Here is a 17,799-nt window from a genome sequence, read left to right on the forward strand (position 1 = left end):
CTTCCCTTCTGCAACCCACCACTTAGAAAAGACAGAATAAAACCTATTTTTCTTCTTTCAGACAGAAAGATTTTACAGCTATGATGTAGGCTTGCTCTCTCAGAGGGGTTAAGAATAATTCATCAGCAGAGCACTTAGCCTCACCGCCCTAAAAATATAAGGCAAAAAAGACTTTGACTTAAATTCTGGCTCTTCACAATGCATTATTATTACCTCAGAGCCCACACATTACACTTATTATTTATTCATTATTACTACTTAAAGTTTCCAGGGGTAGTAAAAGGATTATTTTCCTAGCCACGGATTTCTAAGTTTCTTGGGCCTGAGTTACAAATAAGTTACTGAGATTCGAAGTTGTTTTGTCTGTGTAGCTTCTATTACCTTTCATATAATTTCTGGAATGGAACAGCATTACTAAGAGTTAATTTTATTTTTGAGAAAAAAAAATCCAATTCAATTTAAATAGCAATAAACATGTTCTCCTTGCTAATAATTATAGGAAAATTATAATAAGTAAAAATTATAATAATAGTTAAAGTACTTGCTGAGGCTGAGTAATTCTAGGAAAGGGATGTTCCATATTTGACAAGCACATATGATGTGTCTTTAAGACAGAATTTACTACATTCTCGAGAGTTAATGTAGACTTTAAGTGATAACACTAGATAACGTGTGGAAATTAAGAGAAAGAAGAAAACAGAGAAATATGAGAAAATTTGCAGAAGATCGGTAACAGCTTTTAAATTAAACAATATCTTTCTATTCCTTTCCCCCATTTTCTTAGGAAAAAGGGTTTTTTTCACTGTGCGTGAAACATACGACCCTGTCTAGGGATTAAGTATAAGTGTGGTTAACATGAGCATTAGGTTGTTTAGGTCAATGTGATAACAGGTCTACTCTAATAAAGCCACATGATTTTGTTCACAAAAGCTTTTAAAACTCTGATTTATAATCTTGTTTTGTATGGTAGGAAAAAGAAAAGTACAAAACAAAACTCCTAGGAATTAAAATTACCTCCAAACACGAACCCTCCAAGCACAGGAAGCAGAAGGGTTGCTTTGGAACTGCTTCAAACTTAGTTCCTTTCAGAAAAGAGCTTTAAAACAACCTTGCATAATTTTATCTGTTCATGTAGTTTCTTTTCCACTTTTGTGGAAATACTCTTGTTATTTACTCTCATTATTTACTAAAAAAAAAAATTCAGTACTGAGAATTATGCCTTTGGTCTGCGATGGGCAAGAAAAGTGGAAGTACCTGTCTGGTCACTGACAGCCACGGAAGTAGGAACAGGAAGAAGGAAGACTGCCATACAAAGCCAAAATATGCAGGATCCAATGTACTTCATCTCCCCCTGGACACATGTGAACAAACAGCAACAAATCTGAAACAAAAATTAAGCATATTCAGAACAATCTCATCTTATTCTTCTCACCTCACCTTGTCAGAAAACTTCAAACAAGAACTTCCTAACTGTGAAGAGGAAGTTGCTAGTCACGTACAGGTGTATAATTTATCTGTTTAAGGAGCTACAAAAAGGATTTATGCCAGTTTAGAAATAGATGATAAATATACTCCTTTTTAGTTTATTTTTAATAAATCCAGAAGTAACACCTTAGAAATACTAACTTGGAGATTTTAATTGCGAAGGTAACGAATGTTCATTTCATTAGTAATTGCTAATTTTCTTTGATATTTCTCCTTAATTTTTTTTTCAATTTTCAATGTATCAGCTATACTGTTTGGTGTCACAACACTTACAGTGACTAATGAAGTAGTCCTCAAATGGAACAAAGGCAACATGCAATTATTAGAATTTAACCACAAAAGAACTCAAAATGCGGTATTTCTCCACCCTGCAAAGTGCCTAGAGCAGCCAATATTGAATTTCCAGTTTAAATCTCACAAAAGTACAGACTTCAACAACAGAAACTAGTACTGTCATTAGAGGACAAAAGCTTCCTTCTAAGCCAACTGCAACGTATAAATACACATGAATTTAATGCAACACAAAAGAAGTCTAGTATTTTTCTAATCACAATTTCTGTAAGAAAAGCAAATCACATACCTAAGATGCAATTTTTATAATTATTTTCGCAAGGCGCCTTATTCATCATCAAAGCTGTTCTGTCATGTACTGACAGCAACTACATCATGATTAACTTTTGTAGCCTTCCCACCGGCAGCAAAGCGAATACATGTTCAAATAAATTATCATTTAGTTTCCTGCACCTGCTTTACAAGCAGGCATCGGGAATTCAGTGGAGCCGCCGCTCCGGAGGTCTGGTTTTCCGAAGGGCTCTGATCACCAACAGCCACCCCTCGCTGCCGCCGCACCTCGGGCTTGGGTCCCCTCCCGCTCCAGGCGGCTCCGCTCCCCCGCACAGCCGGCGCACCGGAGCCTGCGGGGCGTCCGTGGAGCGACCCGAGCCCTCGGCAGCCCAGGCTAACTCGGCAGCGCCGGCAGCTTCGCTTCCCTCGGCTGGAGCCGCGTTTCCCGGAGGGAGGTCCAGCCCTCCGGGGGGAAGGCGAGCGGGCAGCGCCCCCGCCCCGCTGCCGGAGCCGCTCTCCGGCTCTCGCTCCGCGCCCCGGGCCCCGCTGCCCCCGCCCCGGGCTCCCCCGCCGCGCCCGCCCCGTGCCCCCGGGCCCTGCTGTGGCGTCGGGAGCCCGGGGAGCCCGGGGAGCGAGCGAGGGGCAGGAGCCCGCCACCGCTTCCCCCGCAGCCCCGGGGCCGAGCGGGGCCGGAGCGGGGCAGTCCTATTCCGCGGGGCGCTGCGGCGGCACCTGCGCCGGGCCGGCAGGTGATGGGCCCCATCGCGCCGGGACTCGGCCCGCGGCATCCCCGGGCTCTGTCTGCCCGAGAGCCGCGGGCTCTGCGGGGCCCCCTCCCCGCGGGGCACTGACCGCCCGCCCGCCCGCGCCGCGCTCACTCACCGCGCGCTCCCTCCAACCGCGGCCCGCACGCCGCAAGGTACACGGTAGGTTTTAAATGTAAATATATGCACAATCAGCATTGTGGCAACTCGCAACGGTTTAATCAGTTTTGTAAATTACTGCTCATTTAGCAGGGCTGTTTTTATTTGCATATCTTCTCATATAGCTAAAGTCACCCACTGGCATATACAATGTTCTGGTTCTGAACAGAATACTGTAGCACAGGCTGATTACAGTACGTTAAAAACTTATGGTATAGATCATGTTTATATAAGACATAGTTAATATTAGCAATGATAAACTTAAATGACAATTTTGGAAATCAAAACCAAAAACCCCTGAACAAAAACACCATAAAACAAGCCAGGAATAGTGTAGTGTGTTGTGCGTGTGCACATGAAAGATGTTTAGATAATTGACTACAAATAATGAGTGGCTTACCTTTGATTTTTTTATTGGTGTGTCCCCAGAAGCACTGGAAATGCCTGTACAGAGCTGCTGTAGTGCTGTGGAGTTGCTGGAGTGAGTCTCCAAAGAGTGGTAGAGGGGGATGCAGCTCTCTCCTTATTAGTCTCACAGTGTGACCCTCCCACTCAGTGAGCACAGAATACTCTGCAAGAAAGAACAAACAGCCACCCAGACAAAGATTTTACATAATCGTGTGTGTGTACATCCCAAGTGAGGTAACAAGGTAAGAAATGTTTGGGGTTTTTTTCTCCTTCCCCCTTCCTCTCTAAAAAGCACTCTCTTAACAGTTCCATAAATTAGACAGCCATGGTATGAATGCATGAATGAAAGAGTATCTGGTTTCTAGCTGTGAAGAACCAATTATGTACATTACTACACTGGCAGAAAATAGCTTTTATCTTTAATGTGTAAGTGTACTTTAATTTTATATGCTTTTATATACTTCATAATAAATTTAAAAATCATCCATGCAAGAAACTGAGTACACCTATTTATGGCACTGATGCTGTAATGCACAGTGAATTACAGAAATTTGTTTTGCTTTTTAAAATCTGTCATTTACAAACCTGAATGTTCTTGCACTTATAATATCATCTATCTGTGATGGAATGCTGAGACTGAGCACTGCCACTGGCTCTTATCTGAATGTGCCAAACTGCACTTTTGTCAAGTTCTCCAAGTGTGCTTGTGGCAGTTTTCTGTATTTCACTTAAAGATGTGAACCAGATAGAAGGACAGAGAGAAGTAGAATAACCAGAAACAGATATATAGAGAAGACAGAGTAGGGCTTATGTGTATATATATATATTTTATATATATATATATATATCCAAGATATATTTTACCTTTTTCTAGTTGAATAATTCTGATGGAAGAAAAAAAAGCAAGGTGGTCGTAAGAAAATTTATCAACTTAACATCAATTTAGCCAATTGGTCTTCAGATCAGAAAATATATAGGATAAACTTGCTTTTACCCCCAGCTCCCATACCCCAAATCCTCCCACCCACTCAGCAGAATTTGGAATGTGTTTCCTCATTTCAGTCAAGATAACTAGTAGCCAGGATAACCAACAAATCACATGGAAAGGCATGATTATCTTCCTGGTTTGAATTTCAAAACAGTTGTTGTTCTTCCCAACTTAGAATCATGAGAGAAAGATGAAATTGCAGCTTACGTACACATCTGCTGGGGTGTTTTATTCCACAGCTTTGCTACAGACTTGTGGTGTAACTTTAGGCAAGTCATACTTCTTGCTTGCTCAGTCTGTAAATTATAGAAAGTAAAGCTGTCTTACCTCTCAGGGTGAGGTGCAAGAGCCCAGTCCCACAGCTGACAAATCATCGGAGCACTCTTCTTCTCCTTCAGATTGTTCATTTGATAAAGGCTTCAGTGTTGAGCCCTTATTCTGTGTTTCAGAGTTGTGAGATCTTCAGTTTGTAAAAGCTCTGCTCCTAGTAAAAGGCATCATCCTTTTTTTTAATATATATATATGAGAAGAACTGCATTTCTCATTGCTCTTGCAAGTTATAAAAATTCTATTTTTTTTTTCTTCATTTTACTTGTCCTAAATACCTGGATTGATCTACCTTACATGAATATAAACAGTCTCATTAATTTCAATCAAGTATAAGCTCTGAAGTAGCTAAGCATTTTAGTTGCATAAGGATTTGCACATACAATCAATTTATTCTTTAAAGAAATATTTCTGCCTCTTGAAATTTCAGTAATGCTTCAAGGTCCAGACCCATTTCCTGTGAAGCAATAATGAAACAATTCCTAAACCAAGGATGTTGCTTCCATTGCAAAATACTGACACTACAGATGGAAAACTAACTACCTTATTTGGACCATGTCAACTTAAAAAAAAAACAACCCTTCACATCTGCATGAAAGCATTAAGTAGAAGAATTAGAAACTGCTACAACCTTCCCTGACTAACACATGCACTTCCTGTACTCTGGGCCAGATCTTCAATTAAACAGGATTATTCCAGTTCACATAAAAAATTTACAGTGATTTATACTAGTTGAGGAGCACCACATTAGGGCCTACCATCATATGAATTTATGGACAACACTGTTCACATTATTAAAAACAGTTAGAATGACTAGTGACATGAAAATTGAGAACAGGAAAAACCTGACTGTTTAAAAACCTCTGTCATGACCTCCAGAAAAACCGGCTTCTCTCTGCCTCCCATAATATAAGAAGCAAAGCCACAACACATCTGTTGTTGCCACTAACAACTTAGAAATCACAAACACTTCCTCACCTGCAGTTACTGATGCACTCCAGAGAAAATGTCTATACACTGTCTTATCTGCTTTGCAAATGGATGATATCCCATCTTGTCTTTTGCAGCAACACATTTTTCCAGCTATCTCAGAGTTTAGCTAAAGCATGCAGAAGACAGAATTAGACCTGGATCCAGGAAAGAGTCAAGGCAAACACACCAAGAAGCAGAAAGTGGAGAAATTTAAGTTTGAAGCCATACTTAGCACAGACATGCAGAGAACGTTCCATCTCCTGTGCCAAGGCAAAACTGCTCCACTGAACAGCTTTTACTACAACTGCAGTTGCAGGCAAGATGCAGGGGGAAAAGGCGAGAGAATTGGGGAGCTAAAGCACTGACTTATTTTTGTAGAAAACTTTTCTTTATTGCTAACACTCACTTTCACCCTTTATTTCTTTTTTGTCATGATCAGATAGCCAAACCAGCCACGTTGCGTAATTTGCTCTGTCTGTGCAGTGTTAACAGATTTGTCTCCATCTTATTAGACCCACATTTTAAACTGTTGGTTACAACAACACATATGCAAGAATGAAGCTGTAAACTAGGACAAAACTCTTTAAAAGCAGCAGTATCCTACTTGAAAAAAAAAAATATTGTAAAAGAAGATTAATTTGAAACGCCCCTCACCACGCAATTTCTCACTGAATGTAGTGCTCAGTATTTCTGTTCCGTTGTGTAAGCCCTTATGTGGCATTGTTTCTTGCCAGATGATCCTTTCTGCCCTCTGCAAGATTTGCTGGTCACGACAACTGCATTCCACTGAAGCAATTAAAATATAAATGCTTTTAAATACATGAGACTGAACTATGGTGAACTTAGACGAAACAGGTGGAATCCCAGCCCTGGGTAAGTTAATGGAAATTTTGACATTGATGTAAATGGAGCAAAAATGTCACTCAAAAGAGGGCACTTTGGCAAAAACTACATAAAAAGGGAATTATTTATATGCATGTGCACACATACTAAGCACTCCTAAGCAGCAAAGCCAACAGAAAAGCTGAATGTCACTTCATTTCTGCCATAGGAGACAAAAAAGCAAAAAACCCAACTGCTACTTCTTCTTCTGCATGCTTAAGCAGCACTCAGATTTTCAGTAGAGAGGCCAAAATAAGTCAAAAAATACAGACAGAATACATTATACTTTTGTGGTATTTGTTGTCTTAGCACAGGCATTTTCTTCACTCTTTGACACTTTACACACACTCTGAAAGCATCTATAAATTAGTAAAATGTGTTAATTTAAAATTTATATACTGTAAATATTGGGAAAAGGAAGGTGAATAGCAAAAAAAAGGTATCAGCAAAGTTTTAAATCCTACAAATAGGCTAGGCTGTGTAAGACCTGCAGGCTTAATGGGCAGTATTATTTCAGCTCAGAGAATACTCTGTGCCTGTTTTCTTTTAACTTCAGCAAGATGAAGCATAGATTTTTAAATTGTAACAAATATGCTGAAGAGGTCTCAAGTCTCAGTATTAGCTGATGTCTCCTACTGTTGTGTCCTTTCTAGCCAGCTAATTTGCCCAAATAGTATTTAAAAATGGAATACTACTATGATAAATAGCCCAATTTCTAGCTACATTTATGAAGAGTTTCAAATTTTTAGAAAGTAACATCTTTAAATTTGCATATGCCATACTAACTGATACATAGTGAACATCAGTTTTATCAACAGAGTACCTACAATTATATTAACACATCCAGGATTCTGAATTCATGCAGAGCTATTTATTATTATGGTATTTCAGTGCTCAATTTCAATACTGTCAAGCAGCATAAAAAAATGAAATATTAAAATGACAAGTATTTTATTTTTATTTATTGCTGAATAAATAGGCCCAATAATCTAGAAAGTCACAATAACTGCATATTTAATCTGTATCTCTGCATTCACATACTTTATTTGCCTCTCATCTAGGAGTAATATTCTCAGGGTTTAATCATTATACTTTCAAGAAAGTAGTTTTGTAGATTTATGTAAGCTTGATGTGTAAGCCTAGAGCTATCTACTTATGGTTTCTGATGTAAAAGAACCTTGAATTCAGTAGCATCTAAAAGACTGCAGCTAGAAGTAAGAAAGAAGTGCATGCAAAAAGGGAAAAAAGTTCTGGCTGTCACATGCCCTCTAAACCAGCCTACTGACCTATACATATACATATTACAGGTCAACATCCTGTATCACCCTGTATATTTATGAATTTTTGGGAGCTGAGGATTTCAGCACTAATAGAAGATGACAGTCCAAAGGGAGAACCTATCAGACCATGTTTACATGACTATTTATGTGTTTATGGACTGTGATTCAAATAAATTTTCCTGTTTACTAGGAATGCAAATTCCAATGCTACCTCATAGAAAGGCCACTATTTAAATAAATGGAAGGTTCTTAAAACAAATGTAGCCATGTAATGTATCAAGAGTAACATTTGCTTCAATCTCTAAATTGTTTATTTTTGGCACATCAAAACTGGTTTGTACACAATGGAGAGATTTAATTCTGGAGCAAGGCCAAGTGATTTAGCATGAACATGCCATTTTAATGAAGCCTGGAGTTGTTACAAACTGCTTTGGTTTCTTCCCTTTCCTGGTAAGTGGAATCCAGATAAATCTTGTTAGTAAACTACATATTTAATCTTGCCAATTAGTCATTTACTAATTGTGTTGGAACCAATTATTAATGCTGGAACCAACTATGTTCAAACAGCTTAGACAGGCAACTGTTTAGTGAGGTCATATTTTTGCATGACAAACATGTTCACATCCTGATCTCCCAGGGTAAGCACATGGCAGGAAGGAAAGGAGAGAAGGAGGGAACAAGGAAGGAAAGAAGGAATGAATGAAGGATGGATGGATCACCATTCCTAGCTCCAGTATTGATCCAGCTGATGCACGCAGACTTTGTGGAGATACATTTTTGTTGCCCTTGTAGCCCTAGAGTTAAGTTTCATTCTAAGTAAATCAGTTAGCATGTGCAATTCATTCTTCTAGACCTTTCTGGAAATGGGTTGGCAGGCTTCAGGGACCTTGGGGGGTTTTGATCCTTCCTTACAGTCCATGCCAACTTCTTCACCTCATTCCAGTGCCAGTGCTGTACTGTGTTGTACCTATCTCCAGTAGCCAAAACAAGGATATTTTTTCCCAGAAAAGTGCTTCCTTACCTCCATCTGCCCCCCGGCTCTTCCCCAGCAACATCTCGTTCTTTGTCACAGTGTATTGTTTCCAGCAATCCTTGGCTAGCTCTACCTCTATCAGTGCATGAGGCATACACATTACTTCTTTATCTTCTGGGCTTTATCTTCTTCTAAACTTTTTTGTAACAAAATTGTGTTTGCCAGTTTTTTTTTTTAGTATGAATAATCATAGCTTGACATGCTTTCAAACCTATTTATGAAGAAGTAATTCTGGTTCATGTGTTAAAACTAAAAGGTCAGATTTGTTAAAAAATAAGAACTCACAAACTGTTCTAGGACTGAGTTGCTCAAAGATTCATCAGCAGCATTGAGCTTGTCTCTCCTGTTCCAGTGTCATTCTCTTTCTCAGGACTTAGAATAGAGGTTACTTCTTTAAGAAACTGTTAATAAGTTACAGATACTTCACTGGTCCTTGGGGAACTGTAAAATTTACTTCAACAAAGGTTTTGATGACTGGAGAATAAAATTAGAAAAAAAATAGGCTAAAACAGAATACACTAAGCCTGTTGGCAGGAGTGAAAAAAAACCCCCAAATTAAACAAACAAAAATCAAAAAATCCTAACCACAGAAGGCCTGTAAGAAGAATAATATATAACCAAAAACAAGAGCTTGCATGAGGCACACATTTCTTCTTACACAGGATTTATCATTCCCACAGAATTATTTCTTGCAATCAGAACCTGGGTTTGACTGCCAAGTTAGACTAGCCTAGTTCCAAGTGACAAATCTGGCAAGCCTCCTTCAGAGTCCTCTCTAGTACTGAGCTTTACTACATAAATCAGTGGGAGTCTGAGTGTATCCCATGGCTGCTTGTGGTACATCGCAGCAAACCTCGGGAGAAGTGTTACCAGTGCACAGAGAAAGAAGCTGTCTACATCAAAGCACACTTCTGCAATTACAGCAAAACAAAGGATTACACACATTCACTTGATTTTCTGTGTTCCTGTGGTGTGAAGACCACAGAGCTAATAAACCAAAAGTAGTTTTATCACAAGTTTAAATCCAGCTTTAAACATTATCAGTTAGTTCAGGCCAAGGGAATTGTGGAAGTGAGTTATGCTCCTGTCAACACAGGTAAGCAAACAGCAAGTAGGGTGAAACCTGCATGCAAGTCGTGTGAGGAACCTGAGATTTCTAAACTTAAGGTGTAATTTCCCTTGGAAAATACAGATTCGGGGTCTGTTCTTTATAAGTGTCTCTCTTGATTTTAGAGTGACACCTTAGTTTCTGAACTGAATCTGGGCATGGTTAAAGGTTTTATAGAATCTGTGGATTTCCAACCAGTTTAAATAAACTTCATGACCAACATGGCTTTTAGATATCTGTAGATAAGGTAGTCTTATATACTTAGAAATGTTCATATTCTTTTTATGGCTGAAAGTTAACTACAAAAATGACTTACACTACTAAAACATTTTTATAATTATGTAAATTGTTCACAAAGTAAATTAGACTGATACTAATAAACTGAGTCAAATTCAATGTACAGAAGACTTCAATGAATATCCCACAAGCATTGCCTGCAACAGATGTGATTAAATAATAATTTTCAGTTACGTCTACATAAAGGCCTTCCATTTACATTTGGTCTGAAGAGTTTCTTTAACATAAACTTACCTTGGTCTATATCCTTATTTACCTTGGTGCATATCCCTTTTAAATATAATCTAACTTCATTATCTAAGAGATGATAAAAAATGTAGGTAGTATTTTGAGTGGAGAACTTCCACTCCTGTGATTTTGTCAGAGTATTAAAGATACACATTAAAATTTGTAAAAGAGCATTCTCCACTTATATTTTAGATGGTCCCAGGCAGTAGTGAGAGGTAGTCATAACTGCTCATATCCCCACCTTACTATAATTTCTCGTGTCAGAAGTTAATTCAGAATTCTGAAATACTTCTCAGTCTATGCCATTGCCATCACTTTGAGTTCAAAAACTGTCCCATCAAACTCCCCAATCCTCTGCCTTGCCTGCATGATGACAGCTGTCTCTAGACTGGAGAGACAAGGCAAGAAAAACCATACAAGGAAAAGGGACAGCAGGGAAGATCACATTTACCACATGGGAGGCTATCGCTGCTCACCTATGTAAACTAAGATATCGAAAATATTAAACATCAAATAATTTAGTGATTTACTACTCTATCGTTGAATTATTTTCCAGTATGAGAGTCAGGAGCTGAGGCCGTAAGACAAAAAGAAAGAAACAGAAGTGAAAATTAAGATACTAGGGTATCCTTTGATACAGGGTAGCCAAATAGGTTGGGCTAGATTTCTTTTCATCTGTTTGTTAATGAAACACAAGCTAACCTTGATGCAATCAGACTTATTTAGCCTTTTTCAGTATAGAGTACTATGCAAGATGGTTCTTTTTTATGATGTAATCAATTTTAGAGTCCTGTGAGTTTTTTCTGTTTATCAGTAATTGGAGACAAGAGTGAAGCATCATTATATGGTTCATTCCAGATGTGTAAGTGGGCATGGACAAAAAAACCCTATAAATCAGACTCAATTAAGGATTGGATCTCACTTTTCTGATGTAGCCAAGGGGTACATCATGATGCCTTAAGATCATTTGATGCCTTAAGAAATATTTAATCCACAATTGAGCCATAATTATGAGGAGCCATAGTTTCCCCATCTTCCCCCATATTTCGGCTTCTTTTCTCTGAAGTTAAAATATGTATTTAAATGTCTTCATAACTTTGACAGTTGAGAAGTGCATTTGACAGTGATTTACAGAAAACCTATCAGCATTAAGAACAGGAACACCACAAGTCAGGAAAAAATGAAAATAGAAGAAATACCCTCAACTATTAAAATAGCACAATGAGAAACCTCCCTGAAAATAGCTTCATCCACTTAATTTCTGCTTAAATAACACTAAAAATGTCATTATGGTTCATTTAAAAACTGAAACATTTTTAAACGTATTTTAAAAATCCTTATCTAAAAATAAGTTTTTGTCATTACTTTTCTTACTGTTTTTCCTGAAATAAACTTTCTCCCACAGGACTGATCCCTGTTCCATTAATGACCGTGACTTCTGCTGTGAGATTTGCTTATTTAACACATGGTTGTTCTCTCCTGTGCTGCTTGCAGGATGCCGCTGCTATGTAGCTCCACTCTAGGATCTCACTGGAAAGAATGAGCAAAAGAGAACTAGAAAGTCAGTGCAAGTAAAACATCTCTGGTTTTCTGCTGAACATGGGAAGTTTGGTAAGCTTTTTTTTTTTATTTAAAGTGACATTTTGAATTCACTAAGTCAGTGTATGCTTTGGCATAAACTTCATTTGGGCCAGAATGTCACACCTGCTTTCCATGACCTCCCCGTAGCAGCTAGGGCTGTGAGTTAGGATTACTGGAGATCTCACTCCAGGATTTCACTCTAAACAGAAAGTATGAGCAATGCGTCCTGTCATCCTCAGAGACAACACAATTAAGAAATAAATATACCAGAAAGAGACTGCTTACTTGGATTATGATATGCCTTTATCTGTTAAATAGCCTTAAGGTATCAGAAGTCTTATTTCTTTGTACAAATTTAGGCCATTCTCAACTCCTTCTGAATAACAAAGGTGGATTGAGGAGCTTTTTTTAAATTTCATCTGTTTTTTGCTACAAAGCACTGTGGTTTTGTGGTAGGTAGGTTTTTTTGTTTGGTTGGTTAGAATCTTTCTGGAACCATTCCTGCTCATTGACATCAATTAGCAAGTAGAATGCTTGGACGGTGGAAGCTAACACAATGGCAGAGTTACACAATCAATACCATATAAAGCAGTAATGCAGCTACACTCCTGCTACTTAGCATTTCTTTCTGTTAAATCCTAACTTTTTTTAAGCCATCCCAGTGCGTGTGAAGCTATTGTTACCTCCCTCAAAATGTTTCAACCTTCCAACATGCTGTATGCTGCTCAGTAAGGTTAGCTATTTACTCCCACAAATAAAACCTTGTATTTGATTTCACTGTATCACCTTTTTCCTGGACAATCTTAATCACCCTACAAAAATGGACATACCATTATTTCCTACTCAGTCATTTTCATGTCAACAGCAAGCTGTTCACAATGTTTTCTAGACAAGGAAAGCAAACCTTGCACTCAATGTAATGATGTTTTTCTAGCAGTAACGTGATAGTTTTACAGCAAGCCAGCTGAGCAGTCTCCAAATTTTAAGGGAATGTTCTAAGTACATGTGAGAACATTCTTTTTCTGACAACTGGGAAAACTGGAAAAGTAGAATTGAAACAAATTTTGAAGTTGCTTAGCAGTGCCTCATCTAACTTGTAACTGCTTATTTTTCAAAAATATTTGATTAGTCACCTCTATCAAGAAGGATGGTATGCTACTATCATTAAGAGCTGCTTTATGTCAGACAAAAATGTGCATTGAGACCTTGCTTGCAGACCTGCTTTACTTACAAAACCAGTCTAATTTTAGTGGCAGGCATATGAATACTCTCAAAACCCAATATAGATATATCTAGAGAACCCCGTTGTGAAGGAGAAAATAGTTAGTAGCAACAAAAATGAATGCTTTTTATTTATTTAGAAATCTGTCCTTTGCCTTTCAGGTATGTTTAAATAAAGTGTTCACATTTTCAACCCAATGGTGTAGTGTATTATTTGTTTGAATGATGCCAAAAGTCAACGCAACTAAAACCCAAATGGAATAAAACCTGATAACATCTGCCATGGCTAGGACTTCAAAGGTGATCAACGTGAAACCACACATGAACAAAGATGATAGTGAGTGTAGTAACAGTCATAATATAAATACTTACACATAGGAAAATGTTTTAAATCCACCTGTAGAATGCCAGAAAATACCACACTCTGAGTATGCTACTTAAAAGAGCACGAAAATACAAATGAACAAATTTATGAAAGATCAACAAGTGTAAGTTATGTCATATGAAACAGGGAAAAACATACATACCTGCTAGATGACATTTACATTGTAACATTATGGAGTTTACACGATGGAGGCTGTGCACAAACATGGCAAAGTTGAACTGATACCTAATGTAACAAACAAACGGAAAAGTAACTGATTACACCAGATAAGGCAGGGAGAAATTTAAGCAGTATCTACAACAGAACAATTTTACCAGTGTAAGAGTACTGGTGTGAAGTGCTACAAAAAATAGTAATCAGCAGCAGGTATTAAAGTGAGTCAGGGCTTGAAAACCTCCAAGGAGGAGGCAATATCTCTGCAGACATTCTGCTCCTCTGTTTGACTGTCCTCATGGTGAAGAGATTTCTCGTCATATCCAGTTGGACTCTCCTTTCCACCTGTGCCCAGCTGGCATCCTCGTGTACTTTTGAACCACTCTACTTCATTTTTCTCAGTGACCTTGCCCTGTGTGTAGGCTGTGATTTGGTGTCCTGAAGGCTTTTCCGTGTTAATCAAAGACCACTCCCGTGCCAAAAAACATCCTCCTGTAATAGCAAGCATGCTGACACAGAAAGCAAACTGTGTCTTCTTTGCAGAGAAGATGTATTTGCTCTACATCTTTTATTCAGCCAACATGGAAAAACCAGGAAAATGTTAGCCACAAAATGATGGTCAAAAAATTTGGCTACCAACACATCTGGGTACGTATTTTCAACTCTTCTTCACACCAGATTCCCACCAGGGTTTTTTTATTGGAGTGACTGAAAACATGCTTTGTGGGATATTTTGATGTCCTTTGCTTCTACAGGAAGTACGGCCTGTGCACGTGGTTGTTTTGGGCACTGCTCTTTCCTCTGGTTAAAACTTTGGGGACATTGTAGCAAGCAGTAACCTTAAATAGAGCAAAATTTCTGGTGGACTTGTTTAATTTGGTGACTATAAGAAAGCAAATAATAATCCAGTAAAAACAGAAGTGGAAAGGTTTTTAATATCAAAGCAAATATACACACAAAATAAATACAAGCACATAATAATTTAAGTGAATACCTGCCATACATCAGTTTACAAAACAATATGTACCTTTTTTGTACCTTTTTTTTTTTTTTTTAATGCCAAAAAAGCGGGGACAGAGTCCAGCAAATGAACTGAGCACTTTCATGACAAAGCAAAATCGTTGCTGGAATAAGGGAAGGAGAACAGTCACTAAGATCTGTAAATACATAAAAGAGATACAGGATTGTACAAACTCATATTAGTGTGTCTGTCATGTAACAAATAAGAGACCAACAGAGGATGGAAGATGAAGGTGAAAAGATCAGCAGGACCATATTTGTTATGATTTTCTATCTGTTCTGGAATTACCAAGCTGATCAGAGTTCAGAAATCGAAATTCTGTGGTTGCAAATACTAGAAAGAATGTTTAGGGTAAGTTAGTCATACATTAATAGAAAAGAATTCTTACTTGAATATATAGTGAAGAAATAGCAGAGTTTGGGTAAGCTCTAGCCGTGCATATCTACAGAAATGGAATTTTTTATGATGGCACTGAATCATGGGCTTGGATGCTTTGGAAAGCAATGGTGCCATCAATAGTGACAGGGCTTGACAAGGAAAGCAAGATTTGGAACAATCCGTTTTAGTTTTGAAAAATTTGATTTAAAACTGATTTATACTTAACTTTAAAAAGAGAAATCATTCACATATTACACACTAACTCCCGAAGTTTTTGCTATGCTGACACTTGTGCGGAAATGGGATTTCTCTCCAACTGTGGCTCTCCCGAGATCTCCGGCGACCGTCCCGCGCTGGAGAACTGCGCCGCCGGCGCCCTCTGGTGGACGAGAGCGGAAAATGCCCCGAATCGCCGAGCAAGGCCGCCGCCGCAGAAACGGGATTCTTACACCTAAAATCGCTGTGGTGTGTAATTATAGATTGATTTAAAATTGTTTATTTGAATCACCGATTAAAAATGGTGAGTTTTGATGTCACTCTTTCTCTATTAATACCATCTGTTCCCTTACCTCCTTCAATGATTATTCAACTGCAACCCAAAGAGGAAAGCAGTTCGCCTGTAGGAAATAATGAAACAGGAAGAGTACCTTAAACTAAGTCCTTGTCAAAAACATGGAAGAAAAAGTATTACTGTAACATGCATCCATCTCTGCTGTTTCCTTTCCCAGGTACATTAAGAGAACATTAAGTCTTAGTGGTAGCTTGAAGGCCTAGCATTTGTTTGGGTCTTGTAGAATGAACATTATACAAGCCAGAAGTTTCGATATGGAATCAAGACTGAGATTGCTCCTCACTATGTACATACACATGCCTGACTCTGCACAGTTGGTTTGGAATCATAGAATGGTTTTGGGTGTGAAGGGACCTTAAAGTTCATCTAGCTCTCCTCATCCTGCCATAGACAGGGACACCTTGCACTAGACCAGGTTGCTCAAAGCTCCATCCAACCTGGTCTTGGACACTGCCAGCATTGTGGCATCCACAACTTCTCTAGGAAACCTGTTCTCGTGCCAGAATCAGTTTTTTTGACTCCAAGTGTTTAAAGTTTTTGTCTCAGGTTACAGGCATATACAGAGCAGTGTTTGTTTGCATCCATGTTCACTGAAAACTAACTGATAAATGATCCACATCATTCCAGAGCATACATTTTAGATAGGACAGAAATGGCAAAAAGAAGAGTAATTTGCTCTTCTGTGAAGTCAAAACTGCAGAAGTTTTACAGAACTACTGCTATGCCACTATTGATCAAAAAGGTCTTAATGATAAAACTTCACAGCAGCCATAATCTCATGCCATTATTCTTTTAGGCTATTGCTTTGGGCTACTGCCCAAATATCCAATTCCTGGTGCAATTGCTGAGAATAATGTTTTTCTTTGCATTTTCTAAAATATTATCTTCTATCCAAATACAGTTGCCGTGTCAGTGGCATTAATCACTGATGTGTGATTAATGGTTGGAAGTGACTCTTGGCACTTTTCTTGTCCAACCTCATGCTCAAAACAGGGTCACAATGAATCCAGACCAGCTTGGTCAAGGTTTTATCACTCAAATTTTGTAAACCTTCAAGAATAGAGGTTGCAAATCCTATCTGGGCTATTTGCTCCACTGCTTAACTATCCTTACATTCCCCTCCCCCCCCCCCCCCCCCCTAATATATTCAGTCAGGTCCTCCTATTTTAATGCATGTTTACTGTCACTTCTACTGTGCCCCACTGACTCCATTGTCTGGCCAGGCTCCCTGCCAGCCTGCTGTTTGGGCCTCACAGCCATCTCTTCTATGGGCTGGACAAGCCCAGCTCCCTCTCCTCTCCACAGAAAACAGGTACTACACAGTCCAACACCCTGGTGACCCTCTGCTGAACCCACTCCAGTTTATCAGTCTGTTTCTTGAACTGAGAAAATTAGATTCATCAACTCTCTCTTTACACATGGAAGCATTAAGCCTACTTTTTCCCTGTTTTGAAATAGCAGGCAGCTTCTTGTGCTCCTGGGTATGGGCTTAAGGCCTATTTTGAGAGATGAGGCTCACCTGTTTGTACTGTTCATTATAATATAAAAATAACCTCTTCTATGCTGCTAGACAGCCCTTGATGCCCAAGATTCTTTATGCAGTCCATATGTTGGGTTTAAATAATGTAGATGGCTTTGAATCAGTCTTCTGAGCCAGAAGAAATTCACCTTTATCATGAAGATTACCCTCTAACACCATCAAACTGAAAAACCCCAGCCTTTGCTGATGTCCTAAAACAGGCATACTGAGCTGAACTATCTGAAAGATACTAAGTGAAATGACTCAAAAACTGTATGGCTTCCTATGTTGACCTTTTAGTGCCAACAGCAAACCCTTTGGAAAACAAAGAAAGCTTAACAACCTTCTCTTGCAAATCCTGTCCTTTCTGGCACTCCCATGCTTAGGGGCCTTCTGAGCTGGAGGCTGCTTTTCTGTACTAGTGCTTAATACTGCTTGACAGACCTCTCATCCATGAATTTTTCTATTAATTTTT

At 38.7% G+C, this 17,799-nt stretch overlaps 1 protein-coding gene across 8 annotated transcripts in view; it reads right to left on the reverse strand.

Annotated features, from left to right (window-relative positions):
- COL19A1 (collagen type XIX alpha 1 chain) overlaps window positions 1-3,455 on the reverse strand; it is a 178,440-nt gene extending 174,985 nt beyond the window's left edge. For 6 of the 8 annotated variants that reach the window (XM_083856904.1, XM_083856907.1, XM_083856906.1 and 3 more), the window contains exons 1-2: window positions 3,373-3,455; window positions 1,255-1,381 (exon numbers count right to left, since the gene is read on the reverse strand). In XM_083856904.1, the coding sequence (XP_083713030.1) occupies window positions 1,255-1,345 (91 nt within the window). In that variant the 5' untranslated portion in view covers window positions 1,346-1,381; window positions 3,373-3,455. Of the gene's footprint in view, window positions 1-1,254; window positions 1,382-2,065; window positions 2,113-2,229; window positions 2,254-3,372 lie in introns of those variants that run through there. The other 2 variants (XM_083856902.1, XM_083856903.1) reach the window with 2 other exon arrangements.
- Between the last annotated feature and the right edge of the window lie 14,344 nt (window positions 3,456-17,799).

The sequence above is a fragment of the Zosterops lateralis genome (assembly GCF_965231275.1).
Source record: "Zosterops lateralis genome assembly, chromosome: 3".
Lineage (NCBI taxonomy): Eukaryota > Metazoa > Chordata > Aves > Passeriformes > Zosteropidae > Zosterops > Zosterops lateralis.